The sequence below is a fragment of the Rhopalosiphum padi genome, chromosome 2 (genome assembly GCF_020882245.1).
Source record: "Rhopalosiphum padi isolate XX-2018 chromosome 2, ASM2088224v1, whole genome shotgun sequence".
Taxonomy (NCBI): Eukaryota; Metazoa; Arthropoda; class Insecta; order Hemiptera; family Aphididae; genus Rhopalosiphum; species Rhopalosiphum padi.
The window spans coordinates 79209202-79233385 of NC_083598.1; the positions used below are offsets into that span (position 1 = coordinate 79209202).

At 24.2% G+C, this 24184-nt stretch overlaps 1 protein-coding gene across 3 annotated transcripts in view; it reads left to right on the forward strand.

Annotated features, from left to right (window-relative positions):
* Nucleotides 1–24184, forward strand: part of LOC132923489 (uncharacterized) — a 92477-nt gene that overhangs the window by 6472 nt on the left and 61821 nt on the right. For all 3 annotated transcript variants that reach the window (XM_060987519.1, XM_060987520.1, XM_060987521.1), the window contains exon 2: nucleotides 9730–10126. In XM_060987519.1, coding sequence (XP_060843502.1) covers nucleotides 9844–10126 — 283 coding nt within the window. In that variant the 5' untranslated portion in view covers nucleotides 9730–9843. The remainder of the gene's footprint in view (nucleotides 1–9729; nucleotides 10127–24184) is intronic.

The window sequence follows — 24184 nt, forward strand, 5'->3', positions numbered from 1 at the left end:
AAAGTGTGATATGTTGGTTTTATTGATAAAAAAATCGTATATATTATATTTTTATTAATTTTAAGTAAATATATCAACGTTTTGTATAGAAAAATATGAACAAGATCATTGTAAAATTAGATTAAAGTAAGTAAAAATCTTATAAAAATTGTATTATGCTTTATGTAATCAAAAAAAGGTAGGTACATAAAATAGTGATAAATATCAAGTATTTAATATTTTTAAAACACTTATGTATATAAGTATTAGATCAATAGTAAAAAAAATAATCAATTTTATCAAAAACTTGATTTTCGTAAATATTCCAGGTTTTTTTTATATTCTGGATTTTGAGCGGAACGATAAATGTATTGATTTTGTTATTTGTTTTTTTGTGTATGAGTAAACGATAAGCAGTCGTTAAAATTCTTCGATTTTCAAAAACAGGAGTGCTTTTGGATCAACTTGTATTTAGTTTGTATTTTAGAGAGTTAAAGCTTAAACATTTCCAGTACTTATTTTTATAATCGGAAAAAAAAAATAGGAAAAAGTTGGAATTTTTAAGTGAATCCAATTTTTGACAAAATCAATTTTGTTTTTTTGATGTAACTTAAAAAAAAATAAATCTAGATACTTGAAATTGTTCAAGTCAAATAAATTTTTCATCAACATTTTTAATTAAAATGTTTACGACATTCAATATTCACCCATAAAATAATTATTTCTCCTCAAACAAATTTTGATATTTTATTGTATTTCAAAAAAAAAAAAAAAAATAATAATAATATATAATTGAAGTTATCATCAAATATTTATATTATAATTTTTATTATACAATCAAAATTTTTCTGTTTTTGATTTTTTATGCATGAGAAATTTTTCTCTTATTTTCGATAAAAAATTATTAACGCGGTCAAAATTTTTAAAATGTAATATAATATCTCACAAAAGTTATTCTTATAGCTATTTTAAAATATTAAAGAACATAGTTTAAGATTGAAGTATTTTTACTGTGTCTAAAGGTAACGTCAGACATACAAAAGAAACTACACATATTATTTTAAAACTAATATATTTATCCTTAGGCTTAGAAACTAAAATTTAGTATGGAGATTGCATTTATATTTTATATGCTCAAAAATTGAATTATACAAATTTTGTAAACTAAGTTAAAATTATTATTAAAATTTGTTTTTAGTTTTAATTTTTGTATAAAGAAAAAAAAATTAATTAACTAACCTTATAAACACTACATGTTTGCATGATAATTTTATTTTATTATAATTTGTGTCAAAATCGTGTAAAAAATAATTTATAAATAATTGTATTTTCCTAATCATCTATTTTATAATAACAAAACAAACATATGGTATTTGTGAACATTTATTACTGACGGATTTCAAAGTTGACATGGATTATACCAAAACTAACAAAAATAATAATTACTAAGCTTAGAACAATATATTCAAATTAATACATTTGTTAAAGGATTAAAATTTATATATCATTAAAACATAAATTAATTAAAGAACTGACATTTCTTCTTCTTTTTTTGCTAAGTAAATATTTTAAATAAAAACTTACTGAATAAAATACGTCTTTCTAAATAATGAAATTAATTTCATTGGAATTAACTGTTTTGAAACAGGGTAAATAATTGAATTTTTTTCTACTGTGATGCTTTAGTTTAACAAAATGATGTGAATTTGATTTATTATGCGTTTAAAACTTCTCCAAAGGTTATGTACATTAGTACGTTTCAGATGTGTCAAATGTCAATCGTACTAGATTTTATTTATGACTTGCAATTTAAGTTTTTTAATGATATAGAACAACAACAATATATATATTACATATGTATAAGAAATGTTAAAATTTCACGCGCTTATAAAATAGCAAATAACACAAAATTATTATCGTTTTGATGATCGATACAAATGCACTTATATACTTTAATCATTGCATCGATTAATTCAAGATTTCAAATGCATTTTTAAGTGTTAGTATTTTGAGATTACTGAACTTTCTGAAAATTAAATATGATAAAATTAATATATTTGGTGTGCATATTATATTATAGATAATTGAAAATACTTTCATATATTTGACAATCTATTCGTTATATTTAGTACTACCACTGTGCTTGGTTCTTAACTAGTATTAAGGGTGTAGGGTTTATTTTAATAATAGTCTAGACATAATTTTATTTAACAGATCCATTAAAATGTGGAATGAAAAACATCACCTAAAATAAAATAATATTATATAACTGCAATTATTAATATTTTAATGTACATAGTATTCGTATATGATAAAAACTAAACAGTAAAACTACTTAAATGTTGGTCAAAATTCTACCAAAAATTGTACACATTTATTTTTAAATAATATTTTATAATTGAATTGATGGCAAATATTTAAGTTATTATTATTATTCATCGTGTTCACGAAACGTACTAATGAGTTATGTCAATAGTAATTGGTGAGGATTGTCATAATTTTGGCAGGATTCAACATACTATTGTAATTAAATAACGTATGAACTATGTATAATAGTAAATTTAGAAAAAGCCAAAGTTTAGACTTTGTATTAGTATTATTTCTATATCTGTTATATTTGATATAAAATAAAAAATATAATGTATTAAATAAATCGATGTCATTCAATGAAAATTAATGTACGTGTCTGGGTGCATTTAAAAAATAACCAAGTTATCAGTAGCTTTTATATCTGTATATTTACATAAAAATAATAATTATAGCTGTTTTAAACTTGTGATGTATTTATGGATTACAGGGTCTGATTTTTGTTGGTTAATTTAAAAGTGTCAGTATTGGGTGGCTATTTTTTTCATATATGTCCGTGTCATAAATATTCTTTTTTTTAGCACACATGCTTATTGTAATACTCATTTATAAATTGTATGTTTAAAAATAAAATTAAAAAAGAATTCAACTTGAGCAATAAATGTTGGACAATATTATTATAAAGAATTTATATAATACTCAAAAAAATTGTTCTATTTCCTTACCTCTCCAGTTTAACTTGTCTTTACTCAAAACTATATATTTTATAGATTCATAGTTTATCTTATTAACTTTATAAATACGATAATGTAAATTTTACAGAACATACACAGTTTTAATAAATAGTTACTTATAATAATAAAAAAAATATATTTATAATTTTATTTCCACGATAGGGTTTTATTACTTTTGTGATCTACAGCTTATTTAAAATCGGTAATTTTCATACAAGACCATTAATACATCGTTTAACTAATCAATGATCAAATTAGTATGCTTGTAAACATCTGTAAAATGTATATTTTTTAATTTGTATGTCCACAAAAATAAGTTTATTCATAGTAAATAAATTATTTATAAATTATATTATATTTATATCCTAGTGGTTGATCGAGAGTTGAGCTTTTTTAGCCAATGGGTGCAAGGGTTACTCTCATCAATCATAAACTCATAACTCTCTACTTCGGAACAACACTAATTCACTTTAACTTCAATATAATAAATAATATAATATAAAAATATATTATATTGTAAATAATTAATTTATGATCATAAAAAGTCATAGTAAAATATGGCTTAGTATGGGATTTAGTAAAATCGTAAATTTAAATATTTGTATTTATTCTTATCATAAACTATAATATTATGTAGATTTTCTGTGAACACTTATTGTTTGAGATGGTTTTGGACTTTTTAATTTGAATAGATTTTCAACTGGTTATTATTGGTTATAAATTTTAATTTTTTTCGGCGGGTTATTCATTTTTGGTGATAATTTAGTTTCTTGAGTTTCTAATGATATTTTAGAGCTTTATGGATTTGGGGATATAATATAATATATCGCCACTTATATAAACCAAAAGTAATAAAGTAAAAAATAATTTAACTAGGGTCATTAAAACACTATTCAAAGCAATTTAATCTAAAATTGACTTTAATACAACTTAAGCATTATATTATATATTGTAAATAAAATTTTTAAACTAACTGCCATAATTGTCGATGTTATTTAAATAAATAAAAAAAATATTAACATATGTAAAAAGTATTAGTACATTTTCATATGTTATAAAATACAATAAAAGAAAGAATTTTAGTAAGGAGGTACAGCTATATGTACAGATCCTAACATCCTCCGAGTCAAATAACCCCTTTGTATACACCACCAGGATACGCCACTGTTGCCCCAAGAGGATTTACTATTTCAAAGTGTAGAGAGAAGGATAAAATGTAAATACCATTAGCTTGCCACTTTAAAATAGTAAATCCTCATGGGACACCCTATATAGTTCAATAACAAATTATTTTTACTAATGTTTCTAAGAAGAAAATTAGATAGAATTATTTTTAAAAGTCAATAAATTATTATGTTTGACGTAGTTTAGAGAAAATTGTAATCGGAAGCATTAATGATTGGTTTTTGAATAATTTATAATACAATAGAAGAAATTTAAATTTTATCTGAGATAAACTTACACCATCTAACAATTATTTATGTAATATTAATATATACTAATATATATTTTTATATAAGAACATTTTCGTACAGTAAAATTTTTTTTAAAAGTTATATGCAGACATGCAGTACTTCTATTTATCACGTGTGTATTTATAATTTAAATTAAGAAAACTTTGAAAAATAAATGTTAGATTAAAGAACTATAATTGTAGGTTTATCTTATCTAATTTTAGAATTGAGTTATTTATTATTAATAGCGAATTAACAATAAAAGCAACATATTTATCAATAAATTCATTCTTATTTTCTTAATTCGGCGGAATAAAACGAGTGCTCCACTACCAGTTACTCTATCGTGTTTAGCTTTTACTTTTTATGAATTTAAGGTAGAAAAACTGATTAAATAATATATGTATTATATTCTATTTTTGTATATATTATATTAATATGAATAAATTAAATGGAATGCATACAAATGTCATTATTAAATATTGAATAATATATTATACATATAGTTTATTATTCATACTGAAACAACATAAAACCATTAAAATGTATAATGTATTTTATCTGTAGGTGTAGATTTTTATAAAATTGCCATTTTTTTTAACCGAAAGAAGACGAGCTATATTGACACATAAAATGGCGTTTATCATCAATTATTGTTTACTAAATTGTCTATTTAACGTATGATTCACGTTATACAAACGATAAAAATTTGTTACAATAGTTGATATTTTTCTATTTTTTTATTAAAAAAAATTATTCAATACACTATAGGTAATATTATATTAACCAAATACAACATTATTAATCTGTGGCATAAATAGATGCTGTTAACATAGTTAACATATGATATTATTTTTATTAAAACGTTAAATAAAATAATATCATATACCAACAACCATATATATTATTTTAATACAAAACTCCTCATACAATGGCGATTAAAAAAAGTTCGTAGTATTTATAACTTAAAATTAATCAAAATATTTTTAAAATATCATTGTGTAAAGGAAACTAGTTATTTAAGTAATAATGACCAGTAAAATGTCATTTATTTCTAAGATTAATATTTTGTGAAGGTATTATAATATATTTGAATAAAAAAAATCGTTAATAGAGTATTCAGTATCATATATTTGAATATTCAATGATGTCAAAAATTGAATTTAAAACGCTTCAAAAAATGTATGTTGTCAAAAGCTTAATTTATCTTGAATTCTAGTAATAAAATGTATTTCAATATTTCAGTTTTAAGCTTAGATATTAAAGTTGAAAATTTTTTAAATGTTCGACTATCAAATAATTTTCAAATTGATGTAATTTGTGTAAATGATACCAAAATCTAAAACTTGAAACGTTAATTAAAAAAAAAAAAAATAAATAAATATTTAACTATATTTTTGATATTTGTAATAAATTGCTGTATGAACAATTTATGATTAAACTTGTATTACATTTTCAACATAAAAATGTAATTAAAATCAAATTTCAAATTTGAAATGACTATAAATAACTAAAAAAGAGCCAGAATATTTTAAAAATTATACACATCTCTAGGAAATGATAATATTTTTTTGATATTACAAGTATGTATGATTATTCATTTTTAAGTTACAATAAAATATTAACAAAATTAATTTTGTTAAAACTAGTATTGGGTGGATACATAATCCTGGCATTAGGATGTTTCTTTCAATTTTCTAAAAACAATTTTTTAAACTTTTTAAAATTTTTGGTTATTTTTATTCTGTATAGAAACATTTAGAAATTGTATTTATGAATTTTACAACCATGAATGATGAATTTTTCGTAAAATGATTTAAAATAAACTGCTTGGTTGATTTTTGCTTTGATTTGTTCATTAGAACTTTATGTTTGACTGATTATCACTAATATTTGGTTTAAGATTATCGTATTTATTATAGATTTATTTTTACGTTTGTAAAATATAAAAATAAATAAAACACATGAAAATATAACATGACAATATTGATATTTTTGAGAAAATGCATTAAAACCATGCGTATTTTTCATACCATATTTTTAAACGGAAACATTCATCTTAAACAGTAGTCGCCGAGTTTTTAATACGTATAAAAAATCACACAAAAATACATTTTTATTAAACAGAATTAGTGGTGACACATATATTTAAGATATACAATATTATATGTGATAATATTTTTTAGTCTAATAGATATTTATCATATTTATTCAATTTTCACAAACTATAAAATAGTTATAAACTAATATTTATTATCGAATGCAATAACATTAAAAACTACATAGTATATAAGATTATATTATCTTAATAGAACATTAAGTTAAATCGTTCAAAAACGGCTTGACTTATAATTTAGGTATGTCAATTAAAATAATTATTCAATTCATAATTTATTATAAAAATGGATGGAACTCGTTTGAAATTTATATCACTATAGGATAAATATAATTAATTCCATGAAAAATTTAAGTAGCTATTTTAAAATTCTGGGTTTTAGACTTCTAGAAAACTTAAGGTATAAAATGAAGGTTAGTTTGGGTATACTCTATAAATCACTTTCTATAGTTAATGTGTTATTTTGGTCCTTAAAATACTATTATACAGACAAACGGGTAGTGCAACGAATCGGGAAAATAATAATACTGTATATTGTACTGTACACAATCTGATTTTGAAAATTGTAACGCACATTCAAATGGAAATTTATGTGAGCTTTTACCTTATAATTTTATTTTGACCTCTGTCTATAAAGATATATTAGTTTCTCCATTAAGCACCCATCATAGTTTAATTCTTTCCACTGCCACCGTGTTATTATTTCTGACGTATCGTGTACGTTCAAAGCATTTTGAGTGTATTCATTTCTTAGTTGTCTATTCGCATCACACCCCTTATAACGCATCTCGTTATCTACATGGTCTCATCTATTCACTGAAAATATATTCTTGGAAACTGATTTTATTACATAATATAATGATGCCGGGGCGTAATGTTAAGCATACCTCCATGACTTGATGTGATATTATAGCTACATTTATTTTACATTTTCCACATTGTTTAAATATCGCATTTGGTTAAAATACATTTTTATTACACCTAAATAACATAATCGGATAAAATATTTAAAAACCGTTATTAATTTAAGCGTAAAAATCTATTATATACATTTGTTATCTCTAGACTAAAATTGTTTTTGGAAATGAAATAAAATATATTATCACACATTATAATGAATAACTAAATTTGATGCAATTTAAAAATTTAACATATTCATTTACACTAGCGTTTCTTAACGCTTTTTTTTCACGTACCCCTCATACCTTCTTACGTACCCCCAGAGGTACGCGTACCACAGGTTGAGAAACGCTAATTTACACTATCAAAAACGGCGAGAAAAATGAATTGTACTAGTTTGAGGAGTACGATAAATAATTATTACTGTCCGTTTGATTTTTATTACTCATGGTATTATTATGAATTAAATATAATTTAAGACTATCAATAACAATTATATAATATTTTCAACAAACAATGAACTGGGTTCATGTTTTTATTTTAAAAGCTAAACCAGTCACATGCAAGTTTAATTGGCCCGGGAAGTTTTGTTGGTAATAGAGACGATCTTTTTGGTTTAAGCATATTATTATAATTATTATTATTAATTTTTGTTGTTTTAACCCTGACTTTATTCTATTCACGAACACAACAAATTAAATTTCACTACCACCGGTACGTACACATAAAGAATAACACATTAAAGAATAACCATAATGTTTTATAATTACATTTTAATGGTTCACACAATTGCAGTATCACAACTTCCATAATTTTGATTCAACAGTAGATTGTAATACGGCGGATTGTATATGCAATTTTGATGTTTGCATGTGTATAGCGTAACGAATAAAATATAAATCGATCATACGATAATATAATATGTAATGTACCTATTATTACTTTATTGTTAACATTTTGACTAAATTATTATAATAGAAACATGCAGTATACTTATATGATAAATAAAATAATAAAATTTATTTATTGTAATATATTCATATTATTATGTTGCTATTTTAAGAGACATTATCTTTTTAATATTATTTAACGTTCAACAGTTATTTAATTTAATTATAAAATATAATCTAATTACCTTAATTCATAACGAACCAGCTAAAAAAAAATATATTTAACACAAGTTTTAAAATAATTATGTTTATATGATTTTAATTTAACATTTTGACAGAAGTGACTAAGGTGCTGGGCACTCATCACTTCACTGTAGCCACTAGGTACGTATAGTTAATACGGTTTGATATCAAACACGAAACTTTTGGAGGACTTTTACAAGTTGATAGTAGTTTTTTTTACACTTGTGGAAACTATTGAAAAATATTATACTGAAGATCAGTTTTATATTTTTATATATTTATGGACGTATGTTATAGAAAACCTTTTTGATGAAAATCGCTGTTCTAAAAAAGGTTTTAAATAATAAATACAAAACTACACATATAATTGAAAAAAAAAAATATTTTCTGAGTGTTAAATATGTAAAGATAATAATTAAAAATAAAAAAATAAATATGAAATGTTACTATAATATTATATTTAATAACGCTTCATATATATCACGATAATAAAATATGATAGTAATAGACGAATATTATATGATATATACACTAATATTATGCAAGATTTCTAAGAAAATTACGACTACATTTCATGAAATCGGATTTTAAATTAAGTCATAGAGTTATTCTTAATTCAAACAAGATATATGGTAACCAATGAATGATTATTTAATTATATTACTCCGAGTATATTACACCACAGGACTTAAAAAAATGTTATTATTTAAATTAATTTTTCATTCATTTATTGAAACAGTTGACAGTTCAGTAATTTTATATTTGACAAATTTAAAAAAGTGTATTGTTCTTTAAGTATTAGAATTTTTAAATTGTATTAATATAAAATTAATTCATGTCTGATAATACTTATGAGTGCATGGTATAAATTTATTAGTGTCACATATACTTTTGAAGTTATTTTTGCTAATTAATTAAATGTAAAATTATGATTTCTTTGAATCAAAATATTATGTATGTTATACTCGTGTGTTTGCCACTTGGTTGATTTTTCCATGAATACACGCTATGTTTTTGATTAATACAAATATATATGTAAAAAAAGGAAAAAAACTACAACTGTAAATACGTAATTATTAATCGATTTGTTTACACGTGTTGTACAGAGCATGGACACCGAAGACGACGAAGACAATAAATCACGTCACGAGAGTATCGAATTCAAGACGGACTACAAATAAATGGAAAAAACTGAGTAAAATTGATTATATCAAACAACTATGACAATCACTCCGGTACAGTGGGTGTGTTGTGGTATCGTGTTGCTGGTGGCCCTGTGTTCGGGCGGCCGGCAATACGGGACACGAAAAATTAGACACGATCACAAAGGCCAGGATGAGGGGACGCAACCAGACATCGATTTCGAATTCGAGACGACCAAAGGTTTTCAGTTCGATAACGGCGGAGATTACGACGATCCATCCGAAGAAGGAATCACATTGGATATCGTCCACAGTCTGTACGATACCCGGAAAGGCGTCGTGCCCAATATAATTTATCAAGGTACCTTTATAACTATATCACCTTCATCGATTAGTAATATATACATTATAGAATAAATTACTGCTGGTAATAATATATACCTAGGTATTAGATTGTTTTTATATTTGTTCGAATATATCGGAATGGTAATTAATGAAAATATATGAATAGATTTTATAAATTTTCACATATGAACAACTTTTACTGACATATAAATTAAAAACAACTCGAGTTTTATATGTGTCTAATTATATATAAGAGTATACGATTAATGAGATCTAAAATAATGAAATATAAAATAAAATAACGTGGTTATTGTCGTCGGGTCACACTTAAAATAACAGTTAACCGAAAATTAAATTAAAATTAGCTATTAAGTTTGATTATAGTTTACATAACACCAATATTTATAGCATTTTTGTATGGAACTAAATTTTGTTTAAATATTTGAAATGTTAAAATAAGGATACAAGTAGGTACCTAAAAGGAAAATTTAATAATATTAATTATTGAAATAAATATAAATAAAAATTAGTAAAGAAATTTGAGATAAAGTTAAATTGCAATATGTAATAGAAGAGAGTAAATTGAAATACTATATCAATTAAAGTATTAATTTTATAAATTTAATTAGAAAATAGTTATATAGTGTATCACTGTTAAAAACATTTAGGTGGTATAACTGTTTAAGATATTTGATAATATAGAGAATATATATTAATATAAAATGTTTGAAATAATATTTCTCATATAATGCCAATATATATATACTATTTAATTTATTATGATAGTATCTATAACTTAATATTTGAAGTTTATAGATTCTGAACGAGAAATGGGAGTTTATAATTTTATTTCTAAACAGCGTATTTTTTTATAGAAATAATATTTTGTGTCATAAAAATATTTCAAACATGTAGAGCATATGTTTCCAAATTTAAATGGTTGTAGATTATACTATAAAATACATTTTAAAATGCCACATTACTTTGTAAATAAATCAAAATAGAACTACCTGAATAAATTCTGCAGGATGTTAAAAGATAAACTCCAAAAATAAAATGAAATAAACTAAACTAAATATTATTTATTATTTTATACTTATATAACTGAATATAATATTGCGATAAAAATTCGTGGATTATACTCAGAATTTATATAAAAAAAAATATTTAGTAATTCGTATATTATCATTGTTTAAAAACTTAATACATTAATCATTTAGAAATATCAATTATTTTCATATGAGTAATGAGTTAGCTAATAACGAAAACAAATTAGGCATGTAATTATGTATTAAAATTGGATTTTTTTGCGTAATATACATTTGGGAAGCTTTATTTGAAATTAAAATTACATAATAATAAATTATTATATTAAAACTAATTACACTTAAATTTGGATAATCCAATAAAAAGAAATATTTTTTAGATTTTTTTTTTGATATCTTTCATTTTTATTGTATGTTATTTTTTTTATCCGAAATCAAATTTAAAATATATTTATAAGTATAGTATGTGTAGCAGTGGCGTATATTGAAATTAATTTCAGGGGTGGGGGGGTGGTGGTTAAAAAAATTCTCAAAATCCAATTAATTATACAATCAAAATCAATGTACAAACCATACATTTCTGGGGTGGTTGAACCCCCTAACTTCCCTATATACACCACTGATGTGTAGAGTTCGTAAAATTACATAACTCACAATTTATTTATAAAATGATTTATAAATTGAAATCTTATATTAATTATAATTCTTAGACTATTTGTGTTGAATAGGATAATTCGATTATGCTTTATGTGTAATTGCACCGCATTGTTCAAGTTTGCTTGACTGCATCTTAGTATGATCGCCGTGGGGAAAGGCAATATACGTTTCCAACAAAAATTTACCTTTTCCATTTCCATTAATTTCCATTATTACTAATCCTATTTTCACCAATTGACAATTCGACTATTTCCTGTTTCTATTAAAAGTGTACTTTGCACTTTTCCATCAATACCTGTATAAATAAAATTTGTTATTGATGATTTTATTGGTTAAATCAAAATTTCATTCGGTGGAAAGTTACACTTTTGGCGGAAACGTGTTATACACTTATGTTTACTGGGATATTGGTACTGAACAATTTTTAATTTTCACAAACGTCTCAAGAATGAAAAGATCAACGTTAATGGTTTACCAAAACAGTCCTTGGAACCAGATTAAAGTAATTTTAACCAATTCCATGCATAATAGTTATTATAATAAAAACCATTTTAGCGATTTTAATATTATATGAACGATTTAGAACTCATATGTTCATTAGGAACGTATGACATTACCCAAACATGTGCACATGCGAGGTGTGTGACTGGAAAGCTCTGTGACTCAGGTTTTGAGTTCCGTACGTTGTTCTGGCGTAAGTTTATATCGTTTAAATTACACAAAGGCACTATTTTCACTATTACCATGTTGCATAGGACTTGTTCACGTTATACGTAGTTACGACAATTTTAGAAGTTTTGGCTATTTGGGCTTGGTATATTATATTTGATATTGATTAAGATTGTTATACATGGGGTATTGGTAGACGCTGTAATGTTTATTGAATTGGAATTTAAATAACTTTACTGTAACATGTGATATCAATTTATTGGCTGATAACATGAATTCCATCAATTACTGAGTATAATTCACATTGTTACATGAATATAGAAGAAATTGAATAGCATCATATCTCTTAACATAGTCAACTGTGCTCGAGTCATGTGCACTCAGATATTTATTATGTGTAGATCAAGTGTGAGAATATACTTGATGATTATTATGTTAAAAAATGTCTTTTTAGTTGAGTGGATACTAATTTAACAAATAAAATCCTAAAAAAAATAACATGAAAGTATAATATTATTAGGCAATTTTTAATATTTAATATTTTTAAATATAAAATAACAAAATAAGTATTTAAATATTTACAAGTATGGTAATCAAGCTGATGGGTAGCTAGTTACATTTAGAACATTTAGAGATGCGAGTGCAGGGCGCGTTTTATTACGTTGAAAGATTACCATGGCGACCGTATAATGTAAAATAATACGTACATATGTAAATTGTTTTATTATTGTTTAAATAAAATTATCATAATAATATATTATATGATCTCTTAGAGATAATAATATAATATCGCGTAGGCGTAAAATTATATATTATATCATTATACATTAATTGCATTGAAGGTCTCGTGCTTGGTATACGTTGATGAAATCTTAAACGTAAATATTATCTATTGATTCAATGGCTGTTAATAACGTCGACAAACTTTAATTCATTAAAATGAAAAGTTAAAAGGAACCACATGCTGTTACTGTTTGTTTTTTAAAAATAATTTCATTTATTCTATGCCATTTAAGATTTCTTTGTGGCTGGTTTTTCATATTTTTGTCTTTGTTTCTGATATCAATGAAAGAAGCACATTTAAGAAATCGATAAACGAAAACAAGAGTTGAAGAATAATAATTATACTATTTTTCATTATAAATATTTTCATAACGATTTATGATGAGAATTTGATCAAAACTTTAATAACAATAAAAAACACTCGATAACAATAATATTTAAACATAAAAGCACATTACTTGAGTTCGATAACCTTTTTTGTGTATAAATGTATTAAACCGACACGCGGTTACATTATATATTCTTGTACAGAAAAACCAAAGTTCACCGACTATACCTATTTTTTATTAAATTGTTTTTTATTTTATTGTGTTGTACATACAATCAAGATTTTTAATCCTATTTTATTTCTACATAAATGTGTTGTATCACGATAAAATATATAATATATCGATTTAATAAACTGCGTGTAAATTAAAAATAAAAACAACAGCAGTGTATATACTATATTATATTATTCTACAATCAAAAGATACATTTTAACTACAATTAAAACCCACGTTGTTGTAAAATATACACAACCAATTGTATTTTCGGGTGAAAAAATGATATTTGAAAAAAATGTATAGTAGTATGACATTATTTTAATGCAAGATGTCTTGAATTATTGAATGAAGTAAAAAAAACACACAAACTTTATGTATTGAGTTTAAATTTAAATAGTCTGTTCATAATTAATATAATTACTCAACCAATAACATAGTTATACCTTTTGCAAGTCAAGTCCGTGAAATAGATCCGTGATTTTAAATATAAAATCTATAACAAAATTGTATTTGTGCATACCTATTATATTCGATTATGTGTTGCACACGAAAATATTATTGTTAATAAAATAAAATCGTATCATACAAGTTTATTTAAATTTTCGAGGATTTTTCAAGTGAAGTACGTAGAGTACATGCACTTATTCGTAGAGCGTTTTAATTAAAAATTATAAAAATCATATTTTACTTTATTCTGACTTGCTTATTTTTTCACTGAACAGTGAACATTATTTTATAATTTGTCTACAGTACCATTTAGTTATCATTATGATCATGTTTATTGGTTATTTAATAAACATACATCATTTTTTTGATGAGAAAATAAAATAAATACCTCCAAATGTTGTACTTTGTGAACAATATAATATTAGATAATAGAAGTAAAATATTAGTGTTATTAAAAACAAAAAATATATTTTAATTTTATCTATCAGGAAAATTATCTACCTAATTTGTTTCACGTAGTTTTAATGAATTTATATGCACCGACGATAAGTGCTATATAATAAATACATCCGATGTCTACTGTTCTAAATAATATATTATGTTTATGCGCATAAAAATTTGATTTGAAAAGTTTCAAAATGCCCAGTGACCTTTCGTACCACTTAAGCATTGACAAAAAAAAGTCACCATTATAATATATTAATATTGTACCTACACTGGGTTCACTAGAAGGGGAAGGGGTTGAAAATAATCGTATAAAAGAGTTTCAACTTCCGGAGCAAGAGTATGACGTTCTGGGCCATTACTGTGTTGTTTTTGTGTTCGTTTAAATGTATATATACAAAATGTATTACACATACCACATTGGTCGACAACCGAATGGAAGCGAAAAATAATGTTTAATCTGAACATTGTAGGAGGGTAAAACTCGGATGTATTTTGAAAGAATAAAAAAAAGTGAATCGAAATCGCAGATGTATACGTATAAATTTATATCCAACTATATACGTAATATATATAATATATAATATGTATATAGCTACTAGCTAGTGATGTTATTCCAGTGGTCTCCTGTGGCATTTTTTTTTATACGCGTCTTCACCCTCACAACCGAAAGAAAACAGACCTATTAACATTTTAAAAATCTATGAATGTTCATAAAAGAGAGAAAGAAAAATACATTGTCCTTTTGTATGCGTTTATACATATTATTATATATAAAACAAAAAATCGAGAAAAAGAACACGCACAAAAACTAGGTCAACTAAAATTAATGTTGCTCATAATAAAGCACTACTGAGATTTACCCAGTAGATTAAGTATAGGACCACCGCCAAACTCACATAAAACACGACTATGGTATTATATGCACACCGTTTCCGAATTTTCTACTACCCAAACAGTCGACTATCTCGACCTTGAGTAGCAGGTATGTTAATTTTTCGATCGTGACACTATACTTGTAGTAATTGACTAAGAGTTTTGTCAATAACATTAAATTACTATTCGTTCCAAAGCCCCATTTTAAAATGACAGTTTTGAATTTATGTAAATTACGCTGTACCCTGATTTAGCGGCTTTTCGCGTACAACTATAATAGTCAATAACTTTTAAACAAAGCATACTTGTGGTGGTATTCCAGGGCCAACAATTAAACTTACAATAATACTATCTAATTTAAAAAAAAATAATCATATCATTTATGAATTTTTATTCGAATGTATCTACGAAGAAAGTTATAGAAACATCATAATAATATACTACAGCGGTATATTTTTCACAGACCGATTTAATAAAGTACTAATTTTATTGATTTTTTTCCGTGACTTAACTTGTAAAAATAATAGAGGTCAACTTAAATGTCTCATAAAAATTGAAAAAAATTGCGTTTAGTTCGTACCAATCGTACTAAATGGCAATTCAGTATTTTGTAAATTAGATATACAGGCTGATTTATTGATTCACCAACAAATAAATCAATATAAAAAAAAAAATCGTCTACTAAATAATTTATAGTAAAAAAAGGTTACAATCGTCACAAAAAACTTCTTAAACGGTATAAAATATCGAAGTATAATTGAAAATGTTATTGTCATTAGTATTTATAAAAATTATAAAAATTATAATTTGAATAATTAATTATCAAAAGAAAAAATAGAGTTGAGCTTGGTGAACGAATTATTCTGTATACATTAATTGTTTATGTGTTACATATTAATAATTATATGAGGTGATTTTACATATCTAAATACTCCGAGTAATACTTTAGTTTGGAATATGAAGTTAAAAATGTGTTATCGCATAAAATAGTAAAATAAAACTTTAATTATAATAATAACAAATAGTAAAAAATCTAATAGAATTTTTGTTGTTTTTTATTGCTCACTTATTTAGACAGAGAAATATTTTTAATAGTTGTTTGAAACAATAAATAGTTTGTAATAAAATAATCAACCTGTATAATATAATTAGGTACTATACGTATAAATAATTAAAAATAAAAATAAATAATTCTACTGTTTTCATATTATAAATATTAAACTGGATTCTCCAACTACATAATATAAGTTTTGTGTTTGCTGCGCTGCAATACAAAACGAATATAATAATGTTATCTTCGTTAACGTTAAAATATTATAAGTGATGTTCGTAATATGACAAGTACGTTGCTGTACACACACACACACGTCACTGATGGAATAAGTACATTTTGTTTATATTGTATATATATCCTGACATCCAGAACTAGTTATGACCAGGACAAAGAGTATTCTATTGTTAAGTGAATAGTATATACATATTTCATAGTAAGTACATAATGCATTGTACAATATTATTATTTATTACTAAGGAACAGATTTCATTATAATTACATAGTTTTAATGTGAGTAAAAATATGTATGATTTAGGTTTTAGGTTCTAATATTGAAATAAGCCCGTTTTTTCTTTTTACATAATTTTACATATTTTGTAAATATTTTATTATTTTTTGATACATTCCGGAAACAAAATATTCTACATTACCTATCTAAATAGTTAATAATTTGATAGAAAACGTTAATGTAAAAATAATTTAACCTACATTGCTACGACTTTTATTTGCGTATAATAAAGCATCTAGAAACCCGAAATTTGCTCTTATCAGATGACCCTATACATTACTGAAGAATTACTATGTCATTTAAAAGGAAATTTAGTTAAAGAAAAATTTGCAATATACTCAGAAATAATCATGAACTAAAAATATAAAATAATTAGAGATACATTAAGAATTAAATCCCAGAGTATAATTATTGGACATCAATGAAGTAGCTAATATATAGTTATAATTTATGATTACACATTTTTTTTACGTTAATGGTAATATCATGAGAATATTTGATACCCATTAATAGGTACTTGATCAGTAAGATAACACATTTTTGTAAAATTCGTGGTTTGTAAAATATCGTTTCCAAAAAATAAAAATTAATAGACTAAACTATTATTGACTAAATATTTATATTAGCTACAACGCTTAAAGCACACATGTTTATGTAAAGTATGCACACATACACGTAATACACTAAATGTATTATGTATAGCAAAAGATTAAAGTGTAGACAAAAATTCGAAATTAAATCTAGGTTAAAAAAATATTAAATAATTAGAAGGAGCAGATAAAACTAAATAACATTATTATAATACTATAAATGGTAGACTTATAAAAGTACTGGGCTTTATAAAGTGCAATAATAGACATTTTACATTCATCTCCTATCTCCACTCTTTTTACTTTTTTTTATTCTGCAATGTTTTGGAATACGATATATTATATAATCATATTTTGCAAAGGATCAGCTTCGTATGAGAGGGTTCAAAACTGCACCCTTTCTTACGCTTTTTTATTTTAAATATTACTCAATACTCACCCTTTTCATGAATACTCTTCTATTAGTTCTTAAATATTCCTACTTTTGTTGCTCGTCATCTTGATGTGGGCATTTATTTTATATTCTCTTTACTTAACGATGCCCATGATCTTCTATGATATTCTATATCTTTTCGTGTTCCCATTTATATAAAAAAAAACACCACTCATTCTATACTAAACTTCTACCGTGCAAACTACAATCACAACCAACTTTCACATAGAATGCGTTGCTTCCTTAACATCTTTTAGCTTTATTGTTCATTTACAATATTACTAATCATTTTGCATTATTACCTATCTCGGTTTTATTTTCCACATTTTCACTAACTTTTATCGTCGCGTATAACTGTGTTTTTCTTCTTCTTTTGATTATTATTGTAACTACCTATCTGTTGGAGTGTCATATTATACACCTACTGTAGGTACGTATATTTATATTAATTATGTAAAAAAAAAAAAATCAAAGTTAATAATAATTATTAATTACCGTCTGGCGTTAACTAATTAAATAAACACTAATAATTTAGTAATATCATCATAATTATATTTATTAATTTTCTTTGATATGCAAATATCAACGTTATTATTAAACCTAGTAATATATATTCAGATAATTATCAACTTGCTACATCTCATACTTGTGAAGTACATGTTAGCATAACTTATTATCTCTCCCATATATTACATTATATGTTTGTATTTCCCTACTTTCCACCTCATCATGCGATCACATATTTGCAAATATTGTCTTAACAGCTAGTATACGGTATTTCCATGCGAATATTTAATTAATTCAAAATATTTTATTAATACTTAAAAACAAATACATTATTTAATTTGCTGAATTTTGCCAAAGTTGTTTTAATTTTTTTTTTTTAATGCCGAGTGGGGCGATAAATAAATTGATAATTATTTGTGTTTTCATGTATATGTGTATAAACTACATATTTTTGATTTTTATATTTAAGAAACGAAAATTCAATACAATGTTTCTTAGTTCAAAATGTAATAACAATAAAATAATACGGTATAATATAAAAATATATATTATTATAATTATTAAATATGAATAGATATATAAATGCAATATTAAAAAAAAAAAAAATTAACCTACCGTAATATTAATAAATAAATTAGTTAGATAATTAATAAATTACATTATCTAATAAAAATATCAAAAAAACATATCGTGATAATATACTTAGTGATATAGGTTGAAAAACCGTCATTGTCTAAATCGTTTTTCCAGATTTTTAAATACAATTATGTATTATGTACAATTCAAATTTAACACATCCTTTGTACAGTGTCTCATTTGATATCTACTATACAGCGGAACGGTAGGGACCTACTTGCTCACATTTTTTGTATTATTAATCTATTTTTTTTTTTAAGATTAAAATTTGTTTCTATAACAAACTATTGTATTAACAATTTTAAATGAACAAGTAACATTTTAATAAAATTAAGTAATTTAATTTTTTTATTATTTACTCGTTGGTTCAGTTTCATACAAACATGTTAAACATTTAAAAAATATTTAAATATTTTTGTGTATTTTTGTCTCATAAATAATCTGTGTTATATAGTATTATTTTATTCATGAAATACATATCATATAAATAATAAATAAAATATAAATTCATTAAATTATTAACAAAAAAAAGAAACAATCAAACAAATATAAAAACAGACAGAATATACGTTTATTAATTAAGTTACGTAGCTATAAACTCTCATCTCTAATTCTCCAAATTAGAAATATATAACCACAATTATAGTAGAATACAATGCTGAAGTTTTATCAAACCATGAAAATAAAAAACTAATTAAAATCATTAAAAATATAAATATGACATAATTAAAAAATATATTTTATTTATGATAAATAAAATATTATTATAATAATATAATTACTATTTTATTATTTATAATAAAAAATATTCCAGTTTAGGTTTTTAGCTGTTCAATGAATTAATAATCTATGTGTTTTTATAAATTTTATTTTGCAGTCTTGTAAATTCGCCTTGCGAACAAATACATTTTAAATTCAACGAATAATTTATAAGTTAAGTTACTCAACTGTATAAAAGTTCCTAAGTATACCTTGTCATTGAGTAGGCCTATGTAATGATTGTTTAATTTAAATTTAATGATAAATTATTACATATGGAAAATTATTCTGAGAACAGACAATTTGTTAGCAAAAGTTTGCAATTCCCTACAAATGTTATTAAAAAAATAATAACTAAAATCATTATTATTTTTTAATACATCATAAATGTATATAAAATAACGGAGTAAATGTTTTTTTTGAGATTTTAAGTTGTTTTTAGGAATTACTTATTGGAAATCACGATTTTCAATCTGTTTTACACAAAACAAAAATTTAAAATTGGAAAATGAAAAGAAAAAATTTAAAATTTAATAAATAAATAGCTTAAAAATAACCGTTATAATCTTTTCGTTTAGAATTATTGTAATAGTTTAAAAATTGATAATATAAATATTTGGTAAAAAATGTAGGTCTGCAGTTATTCATTTTAAATAAAATAAAAAATCTTTTCACCTCTATTCCGAATCCATAAAAAAGTACTAACTGTTCGACTAGATTACATTTGTTTCCAGAAAACACCCTAAAAAGTTTAATATTTTAAGATTATTGTTGGTCCAAAATGTGATAACAGGCACAAAAATAAAACACATTATTTAAAAGCTAATTCATACAATCATTTATTTTAATCGTATTTTTTGTGTCTATTCATCTTCATTCTCGTACACGGTATTCGACCGTCTAATGATTATTATGATGTAATGAACGCGTTATACGATTTCATTAGGTAATAAGATCCAAAAAAACAATAGGGTGTAATTTGTTACATTGATAAGAATTATCAATTGTACGTAATCTTTTGAGGCACCCATTTAATGTAACAAATAGTGATAATAATACATAATGATGATATAAATTTTCCCAGTACAAACACTAGACTTGTGAAGCATCTTTCTCTGTCATGTTGTACCTTTAAATCTCACAAATTCTCATCTCTATTATACAGTTTTTCAGTATACTCGTAAATAGTGTGATATTTTACATCTCAATAGACCGTACATCTTAAACCGATAAATCCACGTCGGAACTCTACAATCTATCAACTAACCACTTGCCATTTATTATTATTATCATTATTATTATTAGGGAAGTTTAAAACCGTTACGCTATCAATATAACTTCGGTTTTGGTGATTTTTCTTCTAAATCTACGACCACCGTTCTCTTATCGTAAGAAACTGCAATATGAACGACTTTTACTATGGACTCTCCTGAAACTCGTTTATTGAGAACATGATCTCATATATTTCACGCATTTAATCTCTAAGACATATTATTTAGTAGCTTACAGAAAATCTATCACGTTCTCCCGGCAAGGTCGTATGATCATATCGTTACTATTTTATCTGTTCAATTCTGATATTGAACACGTACAGTTTATCGTGTTCAGTGGTGGTAAGATTCGGTAGCGGTAAATCCTAATGGAGTATATCGTTATGCAGGGAGCGCCACGTGCAAACTCTTACCACGGCTCTGAGCATAACGTTCTGAAACTTGCGGGTTATTCACGTTGAGGATTTATCAAATAAAAACAGTCCATGAGAATAAAAACCTATAGACGATTGTATAATTAATTATAAGTCATTTCACAATAACAAGAAAAAATGTTTATCATTTTTAATTACATATGCCTAAGCAATATGTAATTAAGCAATAATTTTTTTAGTATTTTGGTATATAAAAATTGAATTTTAGATGAGTATCTATAGTTAATTTAATGAACAGTGGAATGGGTAACATAGAGATAAATTTTCGAAATATTGACACATACATATTTGCGTTAAATATGTATAGTCAACTAAATACTAGTTAATAATTTAAAAAAAAATTGGAAATTAAAAATCAGTTTTATAATTATTATTATAAATAAATCACCCAATACATAACACAGATTATTTCTCTATTTAGAAAAATTTTCCCAGGTGCAAAGACGTAGTCACACCAAAAATTACACAGATGTTATATATTTTGTTAAAATATATTATTTGATCAAAAATAAATAATAATAGCTGTCGTGGCAAAATAGGTTCTCAGTAGAATTCCTTCGAAGAATTTAGTTATTTCATACACGTCAGACGTCATTCTGCAATATCAACACTGCCATAAATTCTCGAGAATATCATCTATTCATTATGCTAAAAACATTAATCGTGTTCATCACGGACAAATTTGACTGCACCACCCGCAAATAGCGGTAGAGAAAGGATCTATATATTATATCACATGTTTTCGAATCTCATGATTGAGGTCAGTGTATGTTAAGTTCCTCTATTTTTCTCAGGCCTATAACATACTATTGATAATTAGAAAATTTACCACTAAATAGCTTATAAATAGTTTTTCGATAATATGAATATTATCATTTTTTTAATATTATCAATATTTATCATTTTATCTAATATTGTGATGCATTAGGTTATGTGTGATTGTGCAGACTTATAAAAAAAATACAACCAACTCGTGGTATGATGAATTTAAGAGACTAAGAAAAAGTTTGTAATACCGTAAGTTCGTATAGCTATTTGTATTATATATCAGCATATTTTCAAGGGAACGATAGTTTCATTCGTTGTACCGAGATTTTCGTTTTATCAAACTTCCCTATATCGCGATTTGACTGTATTTTAATTCGAAGTTGTAAAAAAATAATCCATTATTAATAAGCTTCAGGTTACCAACAATAAATGAAGCAGTTGAAAGTTTTTCTATAAAAATTAATTCCTAAAATGAAATTATATTTACTTAAATATAAATTATTATAGTTTAGTTATACTTTTTATAAACTAATTATGTATACGGCACTCATATACAGTGTTTACCCATGTTGATTTAAACTATATTATTAATTAAAAGCTATTTTATAAATATTTCATTTAACACTATATTAATATTGAAACTAACTTTCAGTATATTATTATTATTATTTAACTCAGTGGTTCCTTTTTGGCAGAAGGTATCGTTTTTTAAATTTTAGTTTTTCTAAGGGTGCCCTTCCTTAGGTCATAGCATGATTTACCATAAATAATAGAAAAAATAAATAAAAACCAGAACAAATTGTTTAATGCGATTATTATATCAATACGAAAATGAAAAGTTTATATTATTCGATAAGATCATTGATCCTATAAGATTTATGATTAAAATAATATTCATTTATTATTATAATGTTATTCTAATCTATATTTTAATTTTTTATTTCAAATATATTATGTACGGTGTTACTTTAATAGTTTCTTAGTTTTTACTTATTAGTTATTACATTTGAAGTACATTTAAAATATAACGTGATGTTTAGGTTTGATTTGTATAATATATGATATTATGTAACTAAAATAAATAAGTAGTGACGCAATTATATAAAGATTTAACCTAGAATAATGTATTTCTAAGTATTATGATAATTTTTTCCTCCTTTGAAAATTATCTTGATATACATTAATAAATACGTTCCAGAGTCGTTGTTGATGGAGTCCATATACATTTTATTTTACAATTTCATTATAAATATTTGGTTATATATTTTTAACAACATAATTTAATATTTTGTGATTTTTTCAACAGTTATTCGTTTTTAAAATACAACAAAACAAGAAAACCGTTTGATGAAAATTCTAAAATATGAATATCCAAGTCCTATCTTTCTCTAACTTAATTCTCTTCTAAACTTATAGCTGGTGCATATTTTTCGAGGGTTGCTTTGATTGTGTCCATGCACTTATGACTAGATCGTTCTAAAAATCTTTGTTGTTTAATTGTGTCCATTATTATCTCTAGACATGTACCATTCAGCCGATTCTAAACATTTGTTTTTTATAAATGACTTGATATTGGACTTAAGTTAAATTTGGCCAACTTCTTTGTGGACAGTGATGGTCATTATTTTGTTATAATTCAAAAAACGT